Source organism: Lissotriton helveticus, chromosome 9, assembly GCF_964261635.1.
Source record: "Lissotriton helveticus chromosome 9, aLisHel1.1, whole genome shotgun sequence".
Lineage (NCBI taxonomy): Eukaryota > Metazoa > Chordata > Amphibia > Caudata > Salamandridae > Lissotriton > Lissotriton helveticus.
In genome coordinates, this window is record NC_136070.1 from 481176341 (window position 1) to 481199227 (window position 22887).

At 47.3% G+C, this 22887-nt stretch overlaps 1 protein-coding gene across 1 annotated transcript in view; it reads right to left on the reverse strand.

Moving 5' to 3' along the window:
- MTHFD1 (methylenetetrahydrofolate dehydrogenase, cyclohydrolase and formyltetrahydrofolate synthetase 1) overlaps nucleotides 1–22887 on the reverse strand; it is a 349963-nt gene that overhangs the window by 233130 nt on the left and 93946 nt on the right. Inside the window, exons 9-10 of the mRNA XM_078660313.1 lie at nucleotides 16038–16165; nucleotides 14146–14243 (exon numbers count right to left, since the gene is read on the reverse strand). Of these exons, the coding sequence (XP_078516439.1) occupies nucleotides 14146–14243; nucleotides 16038–16165 (226 nt within the window). The remainder of the gene's footprint in view (nucleotides 1–14145; nucleotides 14244–16037; nucleotides 16166–22887) is intronic.

The following is a 22887-nucleotide window of genomic DNA, read 5'->3' on the forward strand; positions in this document are numbered from 1 at the left end:
TCTGGTAAACTGGGACATGTTTCCATTCAGGTGTGGAGATTGGTGCTCGCTGGGGCTGTAAACATCACCCCTTTATGTGGTAAAAAAAACCTTATCTTCCACATCTAACACTTCTTACATTATCCAGTTGCCTGATAACTTCCTGAAATATCTGTATCTGACCACTAAGGTAAAATCAATTCTAATTCTCTGTTAGCATACAAACTGAGCATAACTATACAGGAGTCTTAGCAAGCCTAATGCCCATCACATGTTTACACACCAACTGTTAACAATACAATGGTTCTGAAACATATGGGACTAAAGCATAGGATCAGATGGTATTCATCGTCCCATAAGTCTTGCCTTTATCTGCCTATTAAGACAGGGCATTTTAAGACATTAAACACCTTAGTCTCCAAGGTCCTGCGATCCCTTTCCATACCTCAACTGTAACATCTCTTGAAGAGACTTGGTACCTCTTGTATCCATAGACAAAGTGTGTTACATGTGGGCCTGCTCAAATAATCTTAGGGGCTTGCACACAGGTCATGAAATCCTCCATGCAATTAGACGTAGCAGAGAATCGCTCACCAGAAGCGGACTCACCCCTCAAAGGGCCTTCAGGATCCCCTTAAAAGAAAATACCAAAACGTCAGCAGAAACTGAAAATAAGGCTTATAAGTGTCACCAATGCCAGATATGTTCTTGTATGCCTGGCTTTAAAGACCACTCAAGATCACTGTGGACAAAAGGAAAGACTAGGTCGTCCTCCGGTCCAGTGATGAAAAGAACACATCCACCGCCATTGCTTCTCGAGCTGGCATCCAGCCAAAGAACATTTGATTCTGGGACTTCAATTTCGATTCAACCAGTTCCTTTACCTAGGAGCCAAACTCCAGTCACTGGAGCCAATCAGAAATTTTAATTTTCAGTTGGTAACCAACTCTGGACGTTCTGTGAAGACATTCTTCAATACATATATTTTCTATTTTAGTCAGATGTGCCAACAAGTCTTCGGGCAGGCTTGGACATCATGCCGCCAAGGTTACTGGTGGGTCCCAGCACAGACATGTTGTCCAGCCATAAGAGTATGCCGCACCAGACTGTCATCTAACATGCATTTTACTGCCGATGAGCTAGACAGAAACTCTAGGCCAGTGATTCCAACCCCATTTCCTTCTGCGGACCCTCACTTAATCATTACTGGAATCCAGGGACCCTCACTGAATCACTATTGAAATCACCCCCCCACCCCTCTCCCCCATTGAGGCATCACTGGCTGTCTGGGGCTGCAGCCTAAGCAATTTTGATTTCTACAGCAAAACAATACACACATGCAGATACAAGCATCCATCATACAAATACACAAATTATGAACTATATTATTCAATTGACAAAAAAGCAAAATTATATTCACTTCAATAATCAGTTCATTTTATTTAATTTTTTAAGTGGATGCTGACTCCCAGGCATCCCCGGACCACAGTTTAAGAACCACTGCTCTAGGCTGTTGAAAAGTACATTTAAATTGTCCTTGGACCACTTTTCTATTGTACAGATATTGTCTTCCTAGGTAGGCTAGCCCAACCAGCTCGCACCCAACTCGATGACCATATCTACGACCGTCCCAACTATGGCATTCCCGTTTCGGGCTTCCTTGTGATCCACCCACCATTCGATTTCTTCAGAATAGTCTGGCAAGTCCAGGTCATCTTAGCAGGGCAGTACCTTGTGAATATGCTGCATTTCGAGTCACAGGAGGGAGCAGTAACAGAAATGGGACTGGAAAAATGGTGAAAATAAACTAGGCCAACAGTCCCAGTCATTAACAAATGCTCGAATTAGACCTTCCAGGTAACAACTTTAGCCGTTTTTTTTTTAAACCACCAGAAGCTGGCGGATATGGCTGGCAAGTCTACCAAGAACCCTGTGAATTCCATGCTCCCTTCCCGATTAGATATGCATTCATCCATCTGATAAATTCCTGGTTGTGCAGATGTATTGCCATCCTGAAATGCGAACAAGGGTGGTTCTGCTCCCGAAACACAAATATCATGTCATCCAGGTAGACATCCATTGGTATGGTTTGTAAATTCAATTCAAACTCGGGTTGAGGAGATGGGTGGCAGAAAGGAAGGGTTGTGAATTTCCATATTTTGCCGTGCTTGGGGACCTGAAATAACTTATCCGGCCAAGCTTCAAATATATACGGATGGCCTTCTTGGGATCCTTTGCAAACTTACCCATTAACTTCAGCATTTTGAGCTCTGCTACAGGAGTCATGAAATCCTTGTTCAGAAGTTCAAGCAGAACCACTCTTGAAGCACTGGGATGTCTACAGTCCTTCGGGTTACACTATTTGCTCAGTAAATGCTTCTGGCATCTCTTTCAGACTAGAATCCACTGTGTCCACTTTCTTACCTTGACTCTAGAGTCTGATAGCATGTCTTCACCTTTCTATAGGACAGGAGTCATCTGCAAGGTTATACCCCTTCTCTGGATTCCTAGAGGTGCAATTGCCTATAGTGTCCTCATAGATGTCCAAGGAGTTACTCTTGTTGTGAATGAGCCAACTGTTTGGCACTTCCTTCCTGGTTGTCGGGGGTTGAGAGATTTGCCATTCTCATTTTGATCTTTGTAGAGTACAACAACCATGGGCCACACTGCTGACCTGCTTCCGGCATACAAGAGAACTAGAATGCAGTCAATGAGATGTTCCACAGAACGAAACATGGGCATCTGTCATGGTTTACAGAGCGACATTCTGCATTGGTGAAAGCCTGGGGTGGCGAGAAGTGGAAGTCTTCGATTGTCCCATCCTCATGGCCATAAGCCTCCGAGTCCTCAGTAGAAAGGCGAGGGGGATAGTTAAAAAAGGATGAGAAATTAATGGGTTGAGGCAGGACACAGGGGATACATTCCAGCTGATCCTCAACATTGTCCTGAGCCAATCGTTGCTACTCCTGGCAGCTTCATCTCAGTGGCACAATAGGTAAACATGCAGAAAAATACAGTTGTAGGAGAAATAGAAGTGCTGATAAACTGCAATGGAAAAGGACAAGGGCAAGACTATTTTGCACTTTCTACATGAGGAGTACACTGGATTGACAGTTGTGATTATGTCTTTACCAGTTAATGTGCCAGCAGGCCGTGGGAAATTTATTGGACCGTCTGCTTTTACTATATTGGTTCTTTCGGCCACTGATTGAGATTCAGTAAAGGGAGAAAGCAAAGGGGAAAAAAGTGTAATTCTTGCCTCCAGTTGTAGCACAGAACTGTCAATCAGCAGCATCATGCTAGAATAGAATACATACCTTTGACAACACCCTGTCTTTTTTAACTATTGCTCCGTCTCATTGCTAGTGTTCTTGCAGAGGCTATGTTATATTTCCCCTGCCTGAAGTCAATCAAACTAAATATTAATGATGCCCAATAGCTCTACTGAGCTTCACTGCAGTATTAGTAACAAGTTTTAACCAATTACTTATAAACTCTATTTGTGGTGGTGGACTAACAAAGTCAGTCAGCTTTTCCAAACCATCCAAATGCCTCTTAATACACATTTAATATTAAGGTTGCCTTTGTCAGCGGCTGATGTTTTTTTTAATGCACTGGCATTGTCAAAGACAATTGAAACAACCACCACAGAGCATTAGAGGGTTGATGGTAGAGGTGGAAAATGGCAAGAGGGGACTAGTGCAGCTGAGGACCTAGGCGAGGAAATCCTATCAAGAAAAGCATGACATGGAGAGGTGAGCGGGCAACTGAGAAGTAGGAGGTTTTGGGAACAAAAAGCGACAAGTGGTGGCAGCAAGCAAAGAGGAGTAGGAGAAATATATATATATATATATATATATATATATATATATATATATATATATATATATATATATATATATATATATATATATTATACACAAACTGGACAGGGGACATTAACGGATGAGGATGAGCTGCTTGGCGCGGGAGCAACAGGAGCTCACAGGGGGCGGCGAGAGAGATGGGGAGTAAGTAAATAAACACATGCACTCCCATGAAGTATGGAGCAGTGAGGACTAATCTTAAGAGTTACCTGAATTTTTAATTTTGCCAATGCTGTTCTGGATCGTTAAAAGGAAAACAAAAGTAAATGTTTGCCCACATAGAACAAAACCACAACTAAAAAGTAGCTGCAGTAGGATTACGCAAAGGTATGCATCATGACATCACGGCCCATTTTTTTTTTTTTTACATTAATTTATTGCTCCAAGATGGCAGACGCATCTCCAGATGAGGTAAATAAAAAAATATATAAGCAAGAAAGTGCATCAGAGTGAAAGTAGCAGGCAGAGAAAAATAAGCTGCCAGGCCCCCCCCCCCCCAACTCCCCCAAAAAAACAGGGAAACAAATGATTTAAAAAAAAACCAACAAAGAACAAGACAAGGAGGAGTGGGTGAGGAGGTCTGTGGGGTGAAGGACAATATGTATGCAGGAAGTAAAGGGGATGGGAGACCAACTCAGGAGACAGTTGGGTTTAAAAATCAACTTAAATTAATAAAAACAAAAAAAAGAATGCAGGAGAGGGAGGGGTGGAGAAGCAAAGCACAAGTTGGTGGTATCAATTCAATTGCATGCGTTATTCAACAATAATAGGCATAAAAGTGTACAATAAAAAACTGATATTCATGAAATGCAAGTTATATAAAACAGAATACAATTTGATAAAGGTAAAATTGGCATATCACTACAAAAATTCCATATCATTAGGATCTTAATAAACAATTTTTGGGAAATTGATAACACTACACTTGTGATTTGCTAGAAAAGTCACAGTAAAACACAAAGAAAAAAACCTAAAAGGGCTAAATACAATTTTAGACTTCATAACAATGACCCAGCCTTAAGAAATCCAAATTACATTCATACAAGAGTAACAATCCCCATACATGGATTCATAGTGAGTAAACAGACAATAAGTGTAATAATTACTTATACAGTTGGGGAGAAGTTAATAGGGTTAAGCGACAGCTGTCAATGCCTTTGAGCACATATCCCACATTTTGCCCAGAAGCTTAGCAACTGCACATACATATGCCTGGTTTGGATCCGATCTAGGTATTCTGAGGGCTACTTGACTACTTCGTGTCCCTATCAGCGTACATATTGCTTTAATGCATGTAGGCGAATACCATCATACCCATGGCAAGCGAATAAAACGTGTCCAACAGACTCGGATGCAGAATTATATGTTGGGCACACTTCATCTTTCAGGGGCCCATCTAGCGGTTAAAGTCTTGAGGGGCAATGTACCGGTCCTAAATTGAAAACATAATATTCTGTTCAAGGGTGCAGAGATTATATAGATTATATCCCAGTATGGTTCTAAAAAAAGTGTAGATTTAAAATCATAAAAACATCCAATCTTGCACTGCCTAAGGTATAGGTAAGTAACCCCTCTAGCAGACCTTCCAGCCCTAAGGAGTGGAGCATTATACTCCAAGTGTGTGAATATCTGCATGAGCACCACCAGGCATGTTTCTGGCCCCCTGGGTCAACAGCCTCTACTCTTGGAGACAAACAATGCACATCCTGGGCAGATGGGTCATACCTCCTCCCCCAGGCTGGGCACGGTGCTTGAGAGGGAAGCTTCAAAGCCTGCTGCCTTTGTAATGCGATCCCCAGCCTCTGCTGCTAGCAGCAGTTGGCAGCCCCCAGTTTACACACCCCCTCCTTGGGGCGGGAAAACCTAGGAAGAGTAGGAGGCGAGGTGAAGTACACCTTTCAGGCACTGCCATCTTGAAGATGGGGGGGGGACCCCTCCAATCAGGGCTACGACTATGCCGCCTTCCACAGGAGGGTGGCATAATTGAGGGTGTACTCGCCCCATTGGCCCTACCGGACACTCCCTTAAAACGTCACTCAATTTAGTTTTTAGGTGGCTTCCACAGACCCTGAAAATAGTTCCCGACGACCTAAGAAGGACAAAGAGGAAGCCGTGCAGTGAAGCCTTAAGACGCCTACTGACTTGACCCCAGCCGTACCGGCCTGTCTCCACCTTCCAAGACCCTGCAAAAGAAGACTGTCCTGCAGCCAGCAACTTCCAGAACCTGAGGAAGAGCCTGACCTTTGATAAAGACCAGAACTCCCGACCTCTACACACAGGACTCTGGTGCCCCCTGGAACCACGAGTCCTGCTCACTCTGCACCAGACACCTCCGGCCCGTTTCCAGGTGGACCACCGATCCAGAACAGGTTCCACAGCGATTCTGACCTCAAATCTAGCGTTGGCTGACCCCCTCCTGGACTCAACAATGCCAGCAGACTGAGTCCGGAGGCTCCCCCAGACAGATTTTGGTAAGAAGAATCAGACTTCAAAGGACACCCCTGCACCCAAAGCACCTGGAGCTCGACCAACGGTGTCCTACGATCCCCAGCAGCTTAACTTCACCCTGCTGTCACTGGTTTTCTACCTGCAGCCTCCTGCTCGATACCTGCACCCTGTTTGTCCAACCGAGTTTCTCAATTGAAAAGCATTGGACGCCCAATGCTATATTTGAACCCTGCACCCGGCCACCCCTGGGTCGCTGGTGGTGTATGTTTGGTGCTGCCTGGTGGCCCCCCTCCCTGTGCTTACTCTAACCCCCAAAGCTTGGCCCCTGCAACCGATCTGCTTCAAGCACTCCAGATCTCCATTGAAACGCATTGCTCAGATCTTCTTATCGGACCTTCACCTGGCCGCTCCAGTGCACCTGGTGGTGCAGACTTTGGCTTATCTGAAGCTTGCCCTTTGCTGACCTTAAACCCTGAAGACTGGAACTGTAAGTTGGGTACTTACCTTTGAAGCCTCATTGAACTGTTTGAAAATAGCACTGTCGACTTTTAAAAGACAAAAGTAGTTTAACCTAAAAAAATACTCATCTTTCTGAGAAGATCTTGGACAGAGGCAGCATCCTACAAAGCGGCTGAACAAGAAGCAAATTATATGGACAAGAAAGCCAACTAGTGATATGCAATTGCCCAACCGAAAGGCCACTGCAAGTAGTGTACATATAGCTCATCTTAAACAGAAAGCTAAAAGCTAAAAGCTGCCTGCAGGCGAGAACGACCAACATGGTAAAAGCAGGTGACATCTGCCCACCTTTTACATTGCACTATGCACCTTCCCCTCCATAGCTTAATTTGCACTCTGCTCACAATCTGGGCGGAAGCGCAGGAACCATATGAACTGTGGTTCGTCCATGCGTCTACATTTTCAGTCAAACCAGTTCCGCAAACGTAACAGCTGGTTGGGGAATGGTGGGTGGTGGCATTCTTTGACGTAACTGTGCGCTTTAGAAATGTATTGATTGATAGATGTGCCCCCGGTAAAACATCGTCAAACAAATGCTGTAATAAACTTAAATTGTTATTCAAGATGATGCCTCCCAACATCTGGAGAGTATTCATCATGTTAAAATGTACTGCTCAGTATAATTACAGGAAGATTAAACCATTAGATTTTTTTTATTTTTTTTAAGTAAACAAATATTCTTTAACATCGGTAATAAAAATGTTTCCAGTGCTAAAGTTTCAACGATATTTATTTGCGAAATGTTAAGAAATGTTGTATTAAAACGAAAAAAAAAAAAAAAAAAAATAGACTCCTTTTATTGTAGTCCCATCGCATATGCTGTGACAGTCCAATAAGGCACGCATTCGCAGTAGAGTTGGGCGAGCAGGATGATTGGCTCTGGGTTCAGCTCTAGCGCCTCTTGAGCCCAAAACAAGCCGGGCTTGAACTGCCTGCCAGCCACGCTGGAATGCCATGCATCACGAATTAAAAACAAGCATTAGAAATGCAATCGGGCTCGGATTTATTTGAGTTTGAGCTAATGGCATTGTAAATGGTAATGTATTTTTGCTAAGTGTTATGGAGTGTGTTAATTTATTTTATTTTTTTATTTTAAAAGTTTTATATAGCGCGAACAAGATCTTTGCAGATAACAGAGCGCTTTACAAGGGAGGTGGAAGGGTGGGGAAACAGGGGAGCATAGTAGGAAGGCAGGTCAACAAGTTAATGTAAATAGTAGAACTATTACAAATATTACAGGTATGAGGTAGCATGGCATAATTGTACGTAGGTCATCAACAATGTAGATAACACAAAAATAGAACATAATACAGATATGAGTAAACATTTTAGACTAGTACAAATAAGAACCCATGTGCATAGGAATCAGATCGGTAATACTGATCGGATTGTATCTCAGACGTAATTGTTCAAGTGTATTTAGCCATAAGGATATTTTTGACTTCTTTCTTAAAAAGAAGGGAGGAGGAGATGAGCCTGGTTTCCGGAGGAAGTGCGTTCCAGATCCTGGGTGCCATTCCTGAGAAGGAGCGTTTGTATGTTTTTTCCTTCCGGAATCTTCGAGGTTTCAGCAGAAGATTGTTTGTACTTCTGGTGGTTCTGGAGCCGCCGGAGACTGTCAGTTTATGGGTGAGGTAGCTGGGTGATTTCAGGTGTATAGCCTTGTGCGTCATGCAGGCAATTTTCAGGTGTATTCTGGCTTCAAGAGGCAGCCAGTTCAAGGATTTAAAGTCAGGGGAGATATGCAAATGTTTTTTAGATCCAGTGAGGAGTCTTGCTGCTGCGTTTAGTGACGCTCTGAGGGGTGCAGTTGTAGTTAGGGGGAGGCCGCAGAGGGCCACGCTGCCGTAGTCTATGCGAGGGATGACTAGTGCTTGAACTGCTGATTGGAAGTCTTTTGCTGGGAGGAAGGGTTTAAGTTTCCTCAAGGTATTTATTTGGAAGTTCGCCCCTTTAGTTGCCTTGCTGATATGCTGCTGCATGTTGAGGTTGGTGTCAAGTGTTATGCCTAACGATTTTGCTGAGTCCACGATGGTCGGTTGGACATTGAGTGCTGTTAGGTGCTTAAGCCATGTTTGTGCGGAAGATATTTTCGTGGGGGGTGAGATTAGGAGGAACTCTGTTTTCATAGCATTGAGTTTGAGGTGGTTGTCAGCCAGCCAAGCTTGGGTGCTTCTGATCGTTGAGTTCAGACGCAAGATGTCTTTGGGGGATTGTAACTTGAGATATAGTTGAGTATCATCGGCGTACATGTGAAAGTGTACATTGGATGATTGTAGCAGGGTGGTGAGAGGTTCCATAACTAGGTTGAACAGAGTAGGGGATAGACAGGAACCTTGTAGGACACCTAGCGATACCGGTACTGGGGAGGACATCATGTTTTTGCTCTTGAATTTCTGAGACCGGTTGTGTAGAAAGGAAGTGAACCAACGAAGAACAGTCCCAGAGAGGCCCATTCTTGTGTTTAAGAGTTCGAGTAGGTTCTCATGTTTCACTGTGTCAAATGCTGAGGAGAGATCGAGGAGGATGAGGAGGCAGGTATCATTTTGATCTAGCATTTGGAGGGCGTCGTCAATTATGTGAGTCATAGCTGTTTCAGTGCTGTGCCCTGCTCGGAAGCCTGATTGATGAGGGTTGAGGAGATCAAACTGTTCTATGTGCTATGTAAGTTGTAGTTGAACGCATTTTTCTAAAAGTTTGGCGAGAGTGGGAATGTTGGTAATCGGACGGTAGTTGTTTAGATCAGTGGGGTCGGCTGTTGGTTTCTTCAGTAAAGGTGTGACTTGACCAACTTTGAGGGAGTCTGGGATGGTTCCTTGCTGAAGTGAGCTATTGATAATTTTAGTCCACAGTGGGAGGAGCAACGGAATGAAGTCTTTTACGGCATTAGCAGGAAGAGGGTCATTGAGGTGATTGGATGGTTTTAGGGTGCTAAGTATTCTGTCAATTTCTTCTTCAGAGTAGGTGTCAAAGGATGACCATGTCGCATTGTTTTTTAGTTTATTAGGTGTTATGCAATTGGGTATTGAGTGAAGGCTTGCGTCATTGAGGAGGTCTCTCCTTATATTGTCAGTTTTTTTGTTAAAGAAAGCCGCGAAATCTTCACAGGAAGGAGTAGTGCTCATCATGTCGACGGCTGGGGGTTGTTCCTTAGCTTGAGATCGGATTAGCTCGAACAGTTTACTTGGACGGTTTTTTGCTTGGTCTAACTGGAGTCTGAAGAACTCTGACTTTGAGCGTTTTATTTTCCTGAAGTATGCGTTTCTCTTCTTCCTCAAAAAAGAGTTTTTAGGTGCAGTGTCGAGGGCGCTGATCTCCAGGTGCGCTCTGCCGTTCGCATAGCCCGTCTGTCATCATTGAGACTCCCATTGTACCACGGGTTGGAAATCTTGGTGGACACTCTTTTCAGTTGCATTGGAGCGGCCTCATTGATTATTGAGGCCATTGAGTTGAGATAGTGGTCAGTTAGGCACTGAACATCAGTAACGTCGGTAGGGGGGAGTAGGAGATTGCAACTGTTAGGGGGTAGAGAGTTTGTATTAAGTTTCCTCAAGTCTCTTTTCCAAACTTTGGGCATAGAGTATTGCACCGGGATGCGTTTAACTTTTTCCTTGATGAAGAATGTGACAATATGGTGGTCTGACCAGTCACAAGGTTGGATTGAGTCAAGTTGAATGGTGTCTTCTTTGGAGATGACTAGGTCGAGGATAGAGCCTTTGTCATGTGTCGGGCTGTTGCATATTTGAGTGAGGTCAGAAGCGTTAAGGAAATTTTTAAGGCTGTTAACTACTGCGTCACTGCAGTCATCCCAGTGGAGATTGTAGTCGCCAAGGTAGATTTGTGTGTTTTGCCGCCCAGCGTTGATTGACATTGTGTCCATGAGTTGTTGTGAGAAGACGAGGTTGTCCCCCGGCGGGTGATACAAGATATGAAGTGAGCATACAGGTATGTTCTCACTGATGGAGTGTGTTAATGTGGTGTGTAGTGGAATTATGTGTGTTGAATTGTAATTGTAGCAATGGTGGCATGCTGTGTTTTTACATGAATATGTTTAAAACTAAAGTGTACCATACTGAGATTGCTACAATACTTAATTGTGGATGTGTAACAATCGATGCATGTACTGATGGCCGTGACTGCCTGTAGAAATTGTGCACTGATGGCTGGTGGTGAGCAGTAGCATTGGTGGTGGTGGTGGTACTGCTGGCCGTAGTACTGGTAGTGGTAGTACTGGTGGTGGTGGTGGTGGTAGTACTGGTGGTGGTAGTGGTATTGGTAGTGGTAGTACTGGTAGTGGTAGTACTGGTGGTCGTGGTACTGGTAGTACTGGTGGTGGTGGTAGTGGTAGTGGTAGTAATGGTGCCTGTAGTACTGGTGGTGGTGGTGGTAGTGGTAGTACTGGTGGTGGTGGTGGTACTGGTAGTACTGGTGGTGGTAGTACTGGTGATGGTGGTACTGGTACTGGTAGTACTGGTGGTGGTAGTACTGGTAGTACTGGTGGTGGTAGTACTGGTAGTACTGATGGTGGTAGTACTGGTGGTGGTGGTGGTACTGGTAGTACTGGTGGTGGTGGTAGTACTGTTGGTGGTGGTATTGGTAGTACTGGTGGCTGTAGTAGTGGTAGTACTGGTGGCTGTAGTTGTGGTAGTACTGGTGGTGGTAGTACTGGTAGTACTGGTGGTGGTAGTACTGGTAGTACTGATGGTGGTACTACTGGTAGTACTGGTGGTGGTACTGGTAGTGGTAGTACTGGTGGTACAGGTAGTGGTAGTACTGGTGGTGGTACAGGTAGTGGTAGTACTGGTGGTGGTAGTACTGGTGGTGGTGGTACTGGTGGTGGTAGTTGTACTGGTAGTACTGATGGTGGTAGTACTGGTGGTGGTAGTACTACTGGTAGTGGTAGTACTGGTAGTCGTGGTACTGGTAGTACTGGTGGTGGTGGTGGTAGTGGTAGTACTGTTGGTGATGGTAGTGGTAGTACTGGTGGTGGTAGTAGTGGTAGTACTGGTGGTGGTAGTAGTGGTAGTACTGGTGGTGGTAGTACTGGTAGTACTGATGGTGGTAGTACTGGTAGTACTGCTGGTGGTGGTACTGGTGGTGGTACTGGTGGTGGTGGTACTGGTGGTGGTAGTACTGGTGGTGGTAGTACTGGTGGTGGTAGTACTGGTGGTAGTGGTAGTGGTAGTACTGGTGGTCGTGGTACTGGTAGTACTGGTGGTGGTGGTAGAGGTAGTACTGGTGGCTGTAGTACTGGTAGTACTGGTGGTGGTACTGGTAGTGGTAGTACTGGTTGTCTGTGAACACGGCGTGCCAAGAAGAAATCAGGCTCTTAAACTCACAGTTCTCTTCCACATATTTACTGTAAAATGGAAAGGTTAGCCAACATTAATCTTTTTAGGGTGCAGCAGGCCTGGGGATGCGGTTCACAAACCTGTAACTAAACCAGTGTGGCTGTGATCGTTAACCACGTACAATCTAATCAATTACGGAAAGTAATCCGTTGCCAGGCTCGTATAAATTATGGCAAGTAAACAAAGAAAACTGTTATGGAATCCGCAAGAGTGGCGCACGTTAAGGTCAGCCCATCCACATCTGGGGGAGGGATTAATGCGGGCAGTTTAGTGTTTATAATGCTTATTATGTCATGAAGCGGTTAAACATTTGAAATATATTCTCACGTTGTTTAGTCTAAGGAGTCGTGCCCTCCCGCCCACAGGAAATGCGTCTGTCAATTGTTTTTAACGTGCCAGTAATTCTTCATACTCTTCCTTCGCAAGTGCTTTTTTCCTGCCATAAAATATTGCTTCATTTCCATGAGAATTATAGCGCATAACATCAAAGCTGTTCATTACTATCCCTATATGGCGAGTACAGACATCCTGTGGTTTGTCACTGAAGGCAGCAAGGGTACTGCAAACAGTTTTTATAACCAAAAGTTTAACAAGCATACAAAACTGAACTGATTACAAGTACAATCTAAACACGTGTATCTCACCAACTCGCTCCTAGCTCTGATGCCGCCGGTACGATACCCAAGTTCTTTCACCTTCTGTCTTCCCCTTAGATTGTGTGTGCATAGTCTAACTGCGTCACCATTCACTTCTCAAACGTGGACCAGTCCCTCTGGCCGTCCTCGTGACACACTGCGCACACTTCATTCACCAGGCATTCTATGAGGTGTGGTTCAGGATGAAAAGCTGGGAGTCCGCTAATGTGCACTTAACACTGCCGTTTTTCACGAATACAAAGCCGTTAAGCTAAAGCCGGCTGGAAAAAAAACTATACTCGTCGAGAGTGGTACTTGCTTTGCACCGAATCCCTGCAGTAGCCCCTATCTGCCACAAGGTGTCACGAGATTAATATTCTAACTCAGAACTAAGATAGCTACTGGAAACAACAAAATTAGCCCTGACAATGTTCTAGGCACTCGGACTCTTATCATAATTAGTGTAACCAAGGCTGCTAATAAAAGAGCAATGATAAATCACATAAAAGTTCAATACAATAGACGTCCACATTTCTCAGCCCCAAAAACGCTGCAGACGAACGCGCGCCCTATACATGCAATGCAGAATGGTGAACGTGCTCCCACCATCTGGATTGCATTACAAGGGCACTCCGACAGCTCCTAATTAAAATTAATGGTCTGCCGTGCGCGTAACCGCACAGAATATGCCAAAAATGGCCGACTAACATTACATATGCCCCATCACATGAAGACTACTAAAAAAACAGCACCGCGACGACCAATCACTATTCAGATAATAAAATAGCGCACTGAAAATGCACGAGCAAAGAAAAATGTATCCAGCACGAACGAGAAACCCGCTACAATACGGCTCGCAGCTCCTCCCCACTTCGGCGGTGACGTCGCCGAGCCCGTAACAAACCATTAACCGCGGATGTTAAACAGGGGAGAAAGATACTAGTTCGGCTGCTGGATTACACCATGTGAAACTGCAAAACCTGGGCTCAGTCCTAGCTTTACCGTCCAAATCTTGTGATCCTAGGTTCATGGCTTGGCTCGTGCATGGGTTCTAAGAGCCAAGCTTGACCCCGACTTGGCGCGCTCTGTGAATTTCATTATTTTTCTGGCTCGCCCACCTCTAATTTGCACTAAACTGTGAAGTTCTGCCAACAGAGCAATCAGACTCCACCACCAACCAGCACCGAAGAGGAACCACAGTAAGTGCATTTAACAAAAACAAAAATAACAGCACCATCCTCTCAAAGGAACTAAAGTTAGATTTAAAGTTCTGAATCATTTAACCCCCCCAAAATCTGCCAGTTTAGTCTCACATCAGGTTTGTGTGTTTTTCACATTTCCTATTACCTTGGAACAGGCGTCTTGAGTTGGAGCGGGTTGTATTGCATATTCCATTTCCCTGACTGGGTTTGCTGCAAATGTCGTTTGGCACTTTCCACAGTGTTCTTAAAGAAACAAAACAATGTTCATTTGTATAAACAATCTAACACAGCTTGCCTTTTAAAGATTTAATGAGCTAACAGGGTAACTATACACACACATACTCATCTTTTGGGCTCCAACCACAGTAATTTATAGTATTCATTCATTCGCAACTTTCTGGGGATTATTGTTTGGGTAAAACAAAGTCGTCTGTTGCAACTCTAAATCCAATAGAGTATCAGGACACACAGGTAGGCACACGAAAGCGGAGGGCGCAGTGTTTATCAGATACACATCCTGCTCCCTAACTCAAACGGGGTGGCCCAACTATGCAGTTGAACAATTATGGTTACTGCTTACAAGGTTGCCACTAACCTGGTATTGAAATCAACAGATCAAGATATAGAGTAGATACAAAGCGTGATGAAAGGAATGCTTAAATTAATAAGGGGCACTGGTAATCACACACTGCGCCTGGCTGAGAAGGCCCAAAGGTTGCAAGCAGTCTGGGATAGTCTGCCTGCTCGGGCTGGGCGGTTTCTATTAACCATGATCAAGGCTGATTGAGATAACCTCGGCCCATGTCTGAAGAGGCACACTGAGCAAAAAAACAACACACTTGAATGTGGCTCAGATCAACCACCACGGGCTGAGGTTAATTCAATCATTCCACTCTCACTTTTATTTGGTTCTCTTACGAACCTGAGACATGATGGGGAATCTTAACAGGTTTTGCATTCAAACAGATTATCCCTGGCACGGAGCTAAATGTGTTTGTGGGCAATGTGCATCCATTAGTCCAGAGAAACCCATTATATAGAACACCACATTTCATTAGGATGGAATTAAGAGGAGAAAGGATGAAGGATGCTCGTTTTCTTATGGCTTGCAACGGTCATCAATAGTCTTCTAACATCCTCGTTTGCACAATGCGGTTTTGCTTCTTTACAGCATCAGCAAAGGGAGGAACACCATGGTAATGCTTCATGCACTTCATTTCACAACGTCCACGAATGACCACAAAACACAATTTTCTCCGGCCATGCATTCCTCAGTTCTAAAAGGCAGTCACATGCTCTATGCATGATTGCGGTCAAATAATTTTCAACGACTCTGCATTTCAGCAAGAAAAAAATTGGCTCATGTGACTCTCACAAAGTACACGGGACGGGAATGGCCTCAAGCAAATATTTAAGTTTTGTGGATGATTTGATATATTGCCAATTAGTCAGCAAAATTCCACAACTTTGCTATGTCCATCTTGTCACAAATAATGCAGTTTAATGTAAGAGTAAAAAGCATTTGGTCATTTACTGATCTAAAACTTTAGACTGCTGCAGAGTCTGAATGCTACCAAAGTGCTTGTTGGTTCAATTATTCAAAACTTTACTTCTCTTATAAAGAAAACCAAAAGAAATATGTGGATTGCTCTATGTCTCAGGGCCATGTTGGTTTTGGTGGAAGAGGACTTAACCAAGAAAACCAATTAAAATAAACACATCTGCCACTACCTTCACATAGAAAAGGATGCTGCAAACAATTCTTTTAACATTCATTTTTCTTAGATCTTTATAGTGTTGATTGCAAAATACACAAAAATGTAGGGTGACTTCCTAACATTCGGGCATTCAGATGAACAGCATTAATTCTCCCAGGAACTGGAGACCCAAGGTGTAGGAGAGGTAATTTTACTGTAGAAAATGGACGGAAAATCCAAAAGCCCCATGTCACTTCATAAGAATCCAGTCAAGGCACCTCCCAGTTATTGCTACGCATGCACTTGTTTATAGGGTCCCCAAGATTGTGAGCAAACACACCTCCATGAGCATCGCCACGGTCATGGGTCCAACGCCTCCAGGGACAGGAGTGATGTGGGAGGCCTTCTGCTTTGCTGCCTCGTACTCAACGTCACCTACTACGCGCTTCCCGCTGGCCTTCGTACTGTCTGAAAGAGATTAAGGGAAAGGGGTAAACATCCCACAAAACCTAGGGTCGAAGAAGTAACTGTCAATCAAAAAAGCACAGCCACTGTACCTCTGCATTCACGAGCATTAATCATCAACACGGTCTCTTTTCCACAGGTTGCCAACAAAAAATAATAATATGGACAGCTTGAATAATGCAAAGTAACACTGTAGCTACTAGAAGCGGATATATTTGAGATTCACGACAAGGAGTCTCTATTGCTACAACACTGGTCCCGTTGCCAAGGGAATCAAATAGGGATATGCTTGGGTAGTCTCAGAAAACATTTGGACACCACAGGTTTCCAACTACAGTATTTACAAACTGTTTCAAATTTACCTAGCACAAAAGCTTACAATCTCAAGATGCAGCAGCTCCATATGCAGTGCGAGTTGTCTTCTACTTCAGCCAAGATTTAGAAGGAGGTAAAAAAAAAAAAAAAACAAGCATTTGCAATGCAATAGGTCTCGCATTAGGAAAGTGTGAGCTATTGGTATTGTAAATGACAATTTTTTTTAATGTGTTGGCTTTGAAAATATATAAATTAATAACATTGTTATTCACAAAGCCAATAGCTTACACTTTCCTAATGTGAGTCCTATTGGCTATTTCAATGCTTGTTGGTAGCAAGCAAGGACAGTGCTGTTGTGGTGCTGAGTGATGATGTGGTTGGGCTGAGTGATGTGGTGGTGTATTAGAGTGATGTGGTGGTGTCCCAGAGTGATGTGGTGGTGTCCCAGAGTGATGTGGTGGTGTCCCAGAGTGATGTGGTGGTGTCCCAGAGTGATGTGGTGGTGTCCCAGAGTGATGTGGTGGTGTCCCAGAGTGATGTGGTGGTGTCCCAGAGTGATGTGGTGGTGTCCCAGAGTGATGTGGTGGTGTCCCAGAGTGATGTGGTGGTGTCCCAGAGTGATGTGGTGGTGTCCCAGAGTGATGTGGTGGTGTCCCCGAGTGATGTGGTGGTGTCCCCGAGTGATGTGGTGGTGTCCCCGAGTGATGTGGTGGTGTCCCCGAGTGATGTGGTGGTGTCCCCGAGTGATGTGGTGGTGTCCCCGAGTGATGTGGTGGTGTCCCCGAGTGATGTGGTGGTGTCCCCGAGTGATGTGGTGGTGTCCCCGAGTGATGTGGTGGTGTCCCCGAGTGATGTGGTGTCCCCGAGTGATGTGGTGGTGTCCCCGAGTGATGTGGTGGTGTCCCCGAGTGATGTGGTGGTGTCCCCGAGTGATGTGGTGGTGTCCCCGAGTGATGTGGTGGTGTCCCCGAGTGATGTGGTGGTGTCCCCGAGTGATGTGGTGGTGTCCCCGAGTGATGTGGTGGTGTCCCTGAGTGGTGTCCCTGAGTGATGTGGTGGTGTCCCTGAGTGATGTGGTGGTGTCCCAGAGTGATGTGGTGGTGTCCCAGAGTGATGTGGTGGTGTCCCAGAGTGATGTGGTGGTGTCCCAGAGTGATGTGGTGGTGTCCCAGAGTGATGTGGTGGTGTCCCAGAGTGATGTGGTGGTGTCCCAGAGTGATGTGGTGGTGTCCCAGAGTGATGTGGCGGTGTCCCAGAGTGATGTGGCGGTGTCCCAGAGTGATGTGGCGGTGTCCCAGAGTGATGTGGCGGTGTCCCAGAGTGATGTGGCGGTGTCCCAGAGTGATGTGGCGGTGTCCCAGAGTGATGTGGCGGTGTCCCAGAGTGATGTGGCGGTGTCCCAGAGTGATGTGGCGGTGTCCCAGAGTGATGTGGTGGTGTCCCAGAGTGGTGTCCCTGAGTGATGTGGTGGTGTCCCTGAGTGGTGTCCTTGGTGGTGTCCCTGAGTGATGTGGTGGTGTCCTGAGTGGTGTCCCTGAGTGATGTGGTGGTGTCCTGAGTGGTGTCCCTGATTGATGTGGTGGTGTCCCCGAGTGATGTGGTGGTGTCCCCGAGTGATGTGGTGGTGTGATGTGGTGGTGTGATGTGGTGGTGTCCCCGAGTGATGTGGTGGTGTCCCCGAGTGATGTGGTGGTGTCCCCGAGTGATGTGGTGGTGTCCCCGAGTGATGTGGTGGTGTCCCCGAGTGATGTGGTGGTGTCCCCGAGTGATGTGGTGGTGTCCCCGAGTGATGTGGTGGTGTCCCCGAGTGATGTGGTGGTGTCCGCGAGTGATGTGGTGGTGTCCCCGAGTGATGTGGTGGTGTCCCCGAGTGATGTGGTGGTGTCCCCGAGTGATGTGGTGGTGTCCCCGAGTGATGTGGTGGTGTCCCCGAGTGATGTGGTGGTGTCCCCGAGTGATGTGGTGGTGTCCCCGAGTGATGTGGTGGTGTCCCCGAGTGATGTGGTGGTGTCCCCGAGTGATGTGGTGGTGTCCCCGAGTGATGTGGTGGTGTCCCCGAGTGATGTGGTGGTGTCCCCGAGTGATGTGGTGGTGTCCCTGAGTGGTGTCCCTGGTGGTGTCCCTGAGTGATGTGGTGGTGTCCTTGAGTGGTGTCCCCGAGTGATGTGGTGGTGTCCTTGAGTGGTGTCCCCGAGTGATGTGGTGGTGTCCTTGAGTGGTGTCCCCGAGTGATGTGGTGGTGTCCTTGAGTGGTGTCCCCGAGTGATGTGGTGGTGTCCTTGAGTGGTGTCCCCGAGTGATGTGGTGGTGTCCCCGAGTGATGTGGTGGTGTCCCAGAGTGGTGTCCCCGAGTGATGTGGTGGTGTCCCAGAGTGGTGTCCCCGAGTGATGTGGTGGTGTCCCAGAGTGGTGTCCCCGAGTGATGTGGTGGTGTCCCCGAGTGATGTGGTGGTGTCCCCGAGTGATGTGGTGGTGTCCCCGAGTGATGTGGTGGTGTCCCCGAGTGGTGTCCCCGAGTGATGTGGTGGTGTCCTTGAGTGGTGTCCCAGAGTGATGTGGTGGTGTCCCAGAGTGATGTGGTGGTGTCCCAGAGTGATGTGGTGGTGTCCCAGAGTGATGTGGTGGTGTCCCCGAGTGATGTGGTGGTGTCCCCGAGTGATGTGGTGGTGTCCCCGAGTGATGTGGTGGTGTCCCCGAGTGATGTGGTGGTGTCCCCGAGTGATGTGGTGGTGTCCCCGAGTGATGTGGTGGTGTCCCCGAGTGATGTGGTGGTGTCCCCGAGTGATGTGGTGGTGTCCCCGAGTGATGTGGTGGTGTCCCCGAGTGATGTGGTGGTGTCCCTGAGTGGTGTTCCTGGTGGTGTCCCTGAGTGATGTGGTGGTGTCCCCGAGTGATGTGGTGGTGTCCCCGAGTGATGTGGTGGTGTCCCCGAGTGATGTGGTGGTGTCCCCGAGTGATGTGGTGGTGTCCCCGAGTGATGTGGTGGTGTCCCCGAGTGATGTGGTGGTGTCCCCGAGTGATGTGGTGGTGTCCCCGAGTGATGTGGTGGTGTCCCCGAGTGATGTGGTGGTGTCCCCGAGTGATGTGGTGGTGTCCCCGAGTGATGTGGTGGTGTCCCCGAGTGAAGTGGTGGTGTCCCCGAGTGAAGTGGTGGTGTCCCCGAGTGAAGTGGTGGTGTCCCCGAGTTAGAGAGGGAGGTGAGAGGAGAGGGGATTAGGGAGAGAGAGTGAGGAGAGAGAGGGGGAGGGGAGAGTGAGGAGAGGGGGAAAAGGGGAGGGTAGAGGGAGGGGAGAGAGAGGGTAGAGTGGGGATAGAGGGGGGAGCGGAAAGTGATGGGAGAGTGAGGGGAGAGGGGAAAAAGAGAGTGATGGTGAGAGGGGAGAGTGGGGTATAGGGGAGTGTGGTGAGAGGGGAGAGTGGTGAGTGGTGAGAGGGGAGAGTGGTGAGAGGGAGGGGAGAGGGAGGGTAGAGTGGGGATAGAGGGGGGAAGTGATGGGAGAGTGAGGAGAGAGGGGAAAAAGAGTGGGGAGGGGAGCGGAGAATGATGGTGAGAGGGGAGAGTGGGGAGAGTTGTGGGAGGGGAGAGTGGTGAGAGGGGAGACTGGTGAGGGGGGTGAGAGAGAGGGGAGAGGGTTGAGTGGTGAGAGGGGAGAGGGCAGAGTGGTGAGGAGAGGGCAGAGTGATGAGGAGAGGGGAGAGTGGTGAGGAGAGGGGAGAGTAGTGAGGAGAGGGGAGAGTGGTGAGAGTGGAGAGTGGTGAGAGTGGAGAGTGGTGAGAGGGCAGAGTGGTCCAGAGTGGTGAGGAGAGGGCAGAGTGGTGAGGAGAGGGCAGAGTGGCGAGGAGAGGGCAGAGTGGCGAGGAGAGGGCAGAGTGGCGAGGAGAGGGCAGAGTGGCGAGGAGAGGGCAGAGTGGCGAGGAGAGGGCAGAGTGGCGAGGAGAGGGCAGAGTGGTGAGGAGAGGGCAGAGTGGTGAGGAGAGGGCAGAGTGGTGAGGAGAGGGCAGAGTGGTGAGGAGAGGGCAGAGTGGTGAGGAGAGGGCAGAGTGGTGAGGAGAGGGCAGAGTGGTGAGGAGAGGGGAGAGTGGTGAGGAGAGGGGAGAGTGGTGAGGAGAGGGGAGAGTGGTGAGGAGAGGGGAGAGTGGTGAGGAGAGGGGAGAGTGGTGAGAGGGGAGAGTGGTGAGAGGGGAGAGTGAGGAGAGGGGAGAGTGAGGAGAGGGGAGAGTGAGGAGAGGGGAGAGAGAGGTGAGAGAGGGGAGAGTGAGGAGAGAGAGATGGAGTGGATAGAGGGAGTGGAGAGGGGAGAGTGGTGAGAGGGTATAGTGGTGAGAGGGGGAGTGGTGAGAGTGTGGAGAGGGGAGAGGGGGGTGAGGGGGGTGGGTGAGGAGAGGGGAGAGTGAGGAGAGGGGAGAGAGGGGTGAGTGAGGGGAGAGTGGGAGTTGAGAGAGGGAGGGGAGAGTGGTGAGAGGGGAGAGTGGAGAAAGAGTAGAGGGGAAAGTGAGGAGAGGGGAGAGAGGGGGTAGGGGAGGGGAGAGTGAGGAGAGGGGAGATTGAGGAGAGGGGCGAGTGAGGGGAGGGGAGAGTGGAGACTGGTGAGAGGGGAGAGTGGTGAGAGTGGAGAGAGGGGAGAGTGGTGAGAGTGGAGAGAGGGGAGGGTGAGGAGAGGGGAGAGTGAGGAGAAGGGAGAGTGAGGAGAAGGGAGAGTGAGGAGAGGGGAGGGGAGAGTGAGGGGAGGGGAGAGTGAGGGGAGGGGAGGGGAGAGTGAGGGGAGGGGCGAGTGAGGGGAGGGGCGAGTGAGGAGAGGGGCGAGTGAGGGGAGGGGCGAGTGAGGGGAGGGGCGAGTGAGGGGAGGGGCGAGTGAGGGGAGGGGCGAGTGAGGGGAGGGGCGAGTGAGGGGAGGGGGGAGTGAGGGGAGGGTAGAGTGGAGAATGGTGAGAGGGGAGAGTGGGGAGAGGGGAGAGTGAAGAGAGGGGAGAGTGAGGAGAGGGGAGAGTGAGGAGAGGGGAGAGTGAGGAGAGGGGAGAGTGAGGAGAGTGGGTAGAGGGAGGGTAGAGAGGGAGGGTGAAAGGGGGAGAGTGAGGAGAGAGAGGGGAGAGTGATGAGAGAGGGGGAGAGGATAGAGGGAGGAGAGTGGTCGAGCGAGGAGAGGTGAGAAAGGGGAGAGAGTGCGGGGAGAGAGTATAGAGAGGTGGGAGTATGGAGAGTGGGAGGAGATGAGAGTGAGGAGAGAGGGGAGAGGTGAGGAATGAGGGAAGAGTGTGAGGGTAGAGAGGGAGAGGAAGGGGAGAGTGAGAGGAGAGGGGAGAAAGGGGAGAGAGTGAGGGGTGAGTGAGAAGAGAGGGAGGAGGGGAGGTTGAGGAGAGAGGGAAGATGGGAGGGGTGAGAGTTATTTTTCCCTTTTCAAAAAGCCTTAATAAAAACCACTCTCAACCTTTTTTATTTGCACCTTTCTAAAAACCAGGACAGGCGTAAGTATTTCCTTTGTTTTGGTTCCCTGGGCAGAAGTAGAAAATGCTGCAGCAGCCAGTCGAAATCTGTAGGCCTGGTCACCTTACCATCTTATCGACTTCAGCAGCATAAAATACCATGAAGGCACATGTTTTGTATTTGATTTCAAACCTTAATTTAAAAAAAAAAAATCACACACTACAGGACGCATTCGTACACTGTAAAGAAGCGCTCCAAAGAAGCTTTTGTGATAGTGTGACTTTCTTCAATTAATTGTTGAAAAGGGCTGGTAGGAGCGGACCGTCGAATCTGCCTTCGTTTTAAAGGACTTGTTGCGTAGGTGAGCGGAGGGGCATGAAGATGTTGTTTGTGTTTGTGTTAGTGACTGAGCATGGTTACTCTAAGCTTTGCGTCCAAGCAGTATATAAACAAGCAGTATATAAAAAATGAAAAAATATATTTGAAGTGTGTAACAAAAAGAAAGGATGTATCGATAAAAAAACTGATTCTGTGATTGTTTGACATTCTAAAGAAAAGATGTACATCTTGAAAATTGTAGAGCGTAAGACACTGAGACAAAGAAGGCAATATCGAGCAATTCCATGTTTGTGCTAGCAATTCCGATGAAGGGGTGATAGTAAATTGATTGTCCCCAAAAACATATAAATAAAGAAAGTTATGTAAGTACTGCCAGAATTAGGTAGGGAAAACAGAGGAGAGAGACAATCAACTAGTGTAGTGTGTAATGTTTGAAACACGTAACAAAATTACTATAAAAAAAAACATTTCTAAAAATTACCGTTGTGTGTGAGTAACAATTAATGTTGTTTTTAAAATATAAAAGAACTATGAGATCGGCTTTAAATAGTAACCAAATGCAAATCGTAAAAAATGCGGAGATGAGGCCATCATAATGTCTTACAAATATTGACCCTGCAAACAATATTTAAGATCTTTTGTGAAGAAA